The sequence below is a fragment of the Echinops telfairi genome, unplaced genomic scaffold (genome assembly GCF_000313985.2).
Source record: "Echinops telfairi isolate 266 unplaced genomic scaffold, ASM31398v2 ScPeMD7_70;HRSCAF=299, whole genome shotgun sequence".
Lineage (NCBI taxonomy): Eukaryota > Metazoa > Chordata > Mammalia > Afrosoricida > Tenrecidae > Echinops > Echinops telfairi.
Genome location: NW_022103968.1, coordinates 67,612,430 through 67,618,659, shown reverse-complemented (window position 1 = coordinate 67,618,659; position 6,230 = coordinate 67,612,430). Strand labels below are relative to the sequence as shown.

The 6,230-nt window shown below is 37.3% G+C and overlaps 1 protein-coding gene across 1 annotated transcript in view; it reads right to left on the bottom strand.

Annotated features, from left to right (window-relative positions):
- SAMD8 (sterile alpha motif domain containing 8) overlaps positions 1-6,230 on the bottom strand; it is a 92,872-nt gene that overhangs the window by 32,421 nt on the left and 54,221 nt on the right. Inside the window, exon 2 of the mRNA XM_004701191.4 lies at positions 4,960-5,552. Coding sequence (XP_004701248.1) covers positions 4,960-5,537 — 578 coding nt within the window. The 5' untranslated portion in view covers positions 5,538-5,552. The remainder of the gene's footprint in view (positions 1-4,959; positions 5,553-6,230) is intronic.

Sequence of the window (6,230 nt, the reverse complement as noted above, 5' to 3'; positions counted from 1 at the left end):
GACATCCCCTTACAGAAGGGTTGTGGGGAGATGAGCCAGTCAGGGTGCAGTGTGGTAATGATGAAACATACAAGTTTCCTCTAGTTCCTAAATGTTTCCTCCCCTCCCCACTATCATGATCCCAGTTCTACCTTACAAATCTGGCTAGACCAGAGGACGTACACTGGTACAGTTAGGAACTGGAAACACAGGGAATCCAGGACAGATGATCCCTTCAGGACCAGTGGTGAGAGTGGGTGAAGAGAGACGTAGGAGAGTGTAAGATATGACAAAATAATAATAATTTATAAATTATCAAGGGTTCATGAGGGAGGGAGGAAGAGATGGGGAGGAGGGAGAAAATGAGGAGCTGATACCAAGGGCTCAAGCAGAAAGCAAATGTTCTGAGGATGATGGCAACAAATGTACAAATGTGCCTGACACAATGGATGTATGTATGGATTGTGATAAGAGTTGTACAAACCCCCAATAAAATGATTTAATGAAAAAACGGTCAGCAGTTCAAACCTACTAGTTGCTCCTCAAGAGAAAGACGAAGCTATCTGCTCCCATAAACTTTTGCAGTATCAGAAACCCACAATAGGTTTGCTATGCGTCAGAATCAACTCCATGGAAGTTTTGTTTGTTTGTTTTTAATGTTCTTTCAATATTTTCATTGAGATTGTGTACTTCCTTTCTTTCTGGCACAAGGTTTGTCTCAGACTAATTTTTTACTTTCCTTGACCTAGAATTAGCACCAACAATTTCTCCAAGGAGCTTGGTCTGGTTTCTTTAGGGAGGAAAGTATTTAGAAACCATGATCTGGATGTTCAAGATAATAATTGCTGGTTTTCCTGAAAATGAGTTCATATCAGTTCATAAAAATCATCCTCATTATTTTTTATGGTTAAATAAATGTAAATCCACTATGTAGATATACCATAGTAAAATCAACTATTCCTAGATGAATATTTAGATTATTTTCAATACTACTAATTATTACAGATGTTACAACTTTAAATGAAAGTCATCTTATATTGGTGAAGACATACCTTCCAGTAATTTGCAGTAAACCGCATATTCTTTAATGAACCTGTTATAATCAGGCTTTTACATTTATTAACTCATCTGGTTATGATAAGCAACCTGTTGCTAAATCTAAAGGTTGTCTCATCTTACTTGACCTCTGAGCATAACAGTTATTATTCCTACCTTTTTAAAAGGCTTTTACATTTTTACTTCCAGTATATAACTTTGTCTCTGCTCTGTCCTTCTCAGTCATCTTCTTTGCTGTTTCCCCCCTTTGTCTCTCATTGCTAAATTAGTTAAGAGTGCTCTGAGACTCAATCCTTAGGAGACCTAATTTATGGCGACAACTCTCAAATTCCATCCCCGGTCTCTCTGAACTCCAGTTCATATTTTCATCTCTTATTTCAAATACGTAAAACAAACTCAACACATCCAAAACCAAACCCTTAAAGAGACCTCCTTGCAGCCTTCTCATCTCTATAAATGGCAACTTTATCCTTTCATACATTCAGATTAAAAGTCTTGGAATCATCCTTGATTTCTCTTTCTCCTATACTTCACACTGTCCCTCTGCTGAGGCGCAAGTTTTGATCCCTCCAAATCCTATTCTTTTCCCAGTCTTGAATATGAATAAACTTGAGAGGACAGAAAGAAGAAAAATGGATATTCTGAATGAATGCTCCAAGTTCTTACCAAAAATTTGGCCTTTAGCCTTTGAGAAGTGCATAGGGTAGACACGTAGCCATCACTTCACAACAGATCATGAGACCCATCCTTTCTTTGCATGCTGGGGGTCACCCCGGCTAAGTTTAGCAGTCTGGATGTTTGATGGAGAGCACAGCCCTCAGGGTCGGGTGAATCTCCTGAGGGCTGTGAATGTAACCTGATCAGCTCTGTTGTTTCAAATGACACAAGGAAGTCACAGGGAAGAGACACATTGGGTGCACTGCAGAACAGGGCTGTCCCTGAAAGGATTCCTGGAGTCTCAGGAACATTTGGTCATATTTGGTCACATTTTCAATTTCCACACAACAACCTGGTCCTTGGAACCCAACCATGTTGGTAAGTAAGGAGTGAGTATATTTCCAATTACTTCCCTTTTTATTCAGAATGAAAGCTAACATCCCTACAATTCCTACACAGTCTGGCCTCTGACCTTTTCTCCAGATGCTTTCCCCATTTCTCACTTGCCAAGCTCACAACTCAGTAACTCAATCCAGAATTTTGCACCTGATGTACCTTTGCCTACAGTACATTATCCCCAGACACCCAGAAGTTTTCTTCTTCACTTTCATAAGGTCTTTTGTAGTTGGGAAGTGGTATACAATAAGTGAGGATACAAAGGACCTAACAACTTCTTATATAGCTTTTGTTCAAATCTCTTTACTATATCACCACTGCAGCGATACACTTTCTCAGCAACAGCACTACACTTACACACACACACCCCACTATGCATAACTTTGAGGAATCAGCAATATAAATACACTTTGTTCTCTATTTTTGTTGCTGTTTTATAATTAGGTCATTTTAGGTCTTCTAATTATCACTCAAGGCACCTTGGTGGCATAGTGGGTTGAATATTGGGCTGTTATTCACAAGGCCGGGAATTCAAACCTACCAACAACTCCCCACAAGAGAAACATGAGGCAGCCTGCTCCCGTAAAGAGTATAATCTCAGAAGCCTAAAGGAGTTTTATTTTGTACTAAAAAGGGTTGTTATGAGTCAAAACCAACTTGATACTAGTATGTTTGGTTTGGATTTTTTTTGTTACCCATTCATCTGTTTTCAAACTTCCAAATGTGCTATTTCTCTTTTATCTGCCTCATCCTGAGAGGTTACATTATTAAAACAAATAAACAAACAAACTTCTTTCCTAAAGTTTTAGTGAAGAATTAAGAGGGAAATAAACATGAGGAGAATAAACATGAGGAGTATGCCATTCTGCCATGTTATTCTGGAAATTTTAATTAATTTAAGTTTAAAGGTACATGCTATTAAACACTTTCAGAATATTTACAAAAACTTTCATCAACACTTTCAGAATATTTATTTTATTTATAAAACTAAAAATAAACAAGTACTAGCAGATAGGCTTTGGGCCTCTACTTAGTCTTCCCTCAACACAAGAACACTTTGTTCTAATATCCTGGCACTGTGTGATAATCACCTTCCAGACACGATTGCTGAAGACAAAAATGGGTGCATAAGCAAATGTGGTGAAGAATGCTGATGATGCCTGGCTATTAAAAGATATAGCGCCTGGGGTCTTAAAGACTTGCAAAGTTAAACAAGCAACCATCTAGCAGGGAAGCAACAAAATCCACATGGAAGAAGCATACCAGCATGTGTGATCACGGAGGTGTTGACAGGCTTAGGTGTCAGAAGATCAGAAAAAAGCAATTACATTGATGTGAAGGAGAGGGGTCAGACTGGAGACCCAAAGCACATCTGTAGACAATTGGGTATCTCCTCAAAGATGGGTCACATGGAAGGGACGATTCAGAAAAGGTGGAGTAAAGCACCAATAAAACACACAACACTCTTCTGGTTCTTTAATGCTCCCGCCTGTCCACTATCTACCTCACAAATCCTGTTAGACCAGAGTAGGCACATTGGTACAAATAAACGCTTTCAACACATGGAACCCAGGACAGATGAACCCCTCAGAAACAGTAATAAGAGTAGCGATATCATAAGGACAGGGGGAGAGAGAAACTGATAGCAACGATGGATGTATAACCCAGCCCCCACCCCCACCCCTTGGGATGAAAAACAAAAATGTGGGTGAAGGGATACAACGGACAGTGTAAGATATGAAATAATAGTAATAATGACAATATAATTTATCAAGGGTTCACGAGGGTGGAAGAGGAGGGGAAGGGAAAGAGGAGCTGATAAAAAGGGCTCAAGTAGAAAAATAAAGTTTTGAAAATGACTATGGCAACATATGTACAAGTTTGTTCAATACAATTGTTTATGAATTGTTATACCTGTAAGAACCCCCAATAAAATGATTTTTAAAAATAACCAAGTGCTATAAATTTTCAAGGAGAAAAAAAACCATAAATATAAAAAGTAATAGCCCTGCATATTTGTTCTGCTGTAATTTTTATATATTATGTACTAGTTTTATAGATATTCAATATTTAATTTTGGGGGGGGTTTTCTTTTTTAAACATTTTATTAGGGGCTCATACAACTGTTATCGCAATCCACACACACATCAATTGTGTAAAGCGCATTTGTACATCATTCTCAAAACATTTTCTCTCCACTTAAACCCCCGACATTAGGTTCTCATTTTTCCCCTACCTCCCCGCTTCCCCCTCCCTCATGAGCCCTTGATAGTTTATAAACTGGTATTTTGTTATATCTTACCCTGTCCGACGTCTCCCTTCACCCACCTTTCGGTTGTCTGTCCCCCAGGGAGGAGGTCACATATAGTTCCTTGCAATCGGTTCCCTCCTTCCTACCCATTCTCCCTTCACCCTCCCTGTTTCGCCATTCACACCACTGGTCCTGTAGGGCTCATCCGCCCTGGATTCCCTGCATAATTTTTTTAAATAGTTAAGTAAGTTTATATTGTGATAATTCTAATTAATTTGATTACACAGTAAATCTCATCATATTTTCTGAAAAGGACGTTTTTCATTATTTAAAGAAAATAAACAAACATACCAGTGATATTTAAATATCAGCAGTGTCTAAGTAGCAATACCTATTGAAAAATAAAATAAGTGGTGGTCTTTCCTGTTCACCTAGGCTTAAGGCCTAATTTAATTGAGGAAGGCTATTTGAAAGCATATCTTTATATACCACCAGTTAAAGCAAATGGGGGGGGGATATAAATCAATAACAATAATGAACAACATAGTTTTATCATAAATATATTATTAACACTTTTACAGCAACTTTCTACAAACATATTAATCAGGAACAATACTTACCTGTCTAAGAATATATCTGGAAGTGGTGGATAGGTTTGCATGTCTGGAACTCGTTCATGGACTATAACCATAATGAAGGATGTAAATCCAAATACTATGAAAACATATATACAACTCAATATGGTCTTCCAGTACTCTGGGTCCAGTCTTCGAACAGAATGTTTGCTTTTACCATTCATGTACTGATATTGATCAGAATTCAAGTCAGGGATGGGTCCATCAGAGTCATGTGAAGGATCACCATTACAAAGCCAGTCTGAACTCTGAAGAGCGCTGACAAAAGTGGTCATGGAACCCATGGGACTGTCAGTGTTGTACCCCATCTCTTCTAAAACATCAATATGTATTTTCTGCAATTTGCGAACTGAGAGCATTAGCCTTTTAATGTCCCCTAAGACTTTGATTTCCAGAGGAGGAGACCGGAGATCATATTCAGTCAATGTTAACAATGTGATTCCATCAAGTCGATGCTTGTTGCATAAGACGTCCACATATTCGAAAAAGCCTTCATCTTTCAGCCAAACAGCAACATGCTTGGTAGTCCAGCGGCGAATGCACACATGACTAGGGACTGCCATTTCCTTTTCTACTGTCTGCCAAGGGAATACAGAAAAACAAAACAAAACAAAAACTATATTACATCTTAATAATTCCTTTAAAAGGCAAATATGCACACACCAAAAAAAAAAATCAGAAATAGTAACTGACTATGCTACCCTAATGCCTTCTAAAAGAATGTGAGAGAAACAAAAATAACCAGTATGGGTGGTTTTTAATAATAATCAATTTATATATACATATTACCTGAAGTAAAAGAAAAAAAATGACCAAACATATTTATAGGAAAATAATATCAGTCATAACTTTATTAGAAATCATCTATTATTGAGCACAATTGAGGAAAATCACATTTCAATTGAATGAGATACAAAGATTATATGCCCCCTACCAAAAATCAAAGTTCTACTTCATATTTATAGAAAAATTTCTCTCCCACAAAAAAACCACAATGGCAGATATCAATAATTTCAGAAAACCCTTTAATCTAAGCATATTTCTACCTATTATCAATATAATAATCTGTAACAGAAACGAAGCCTTCAAAATTAGATAAAATTTGAATCTTAATAGCTGAATTACTTCAATACCTAGAACATTCTATTAGAACTAAAGACATTTACTTTATTTTTAAAAATCATTTTATTGGGGGCTCGTACAATTCTTATCACAATCCATACATCCATCCATTGTGTCAAGCACATTTGTACATT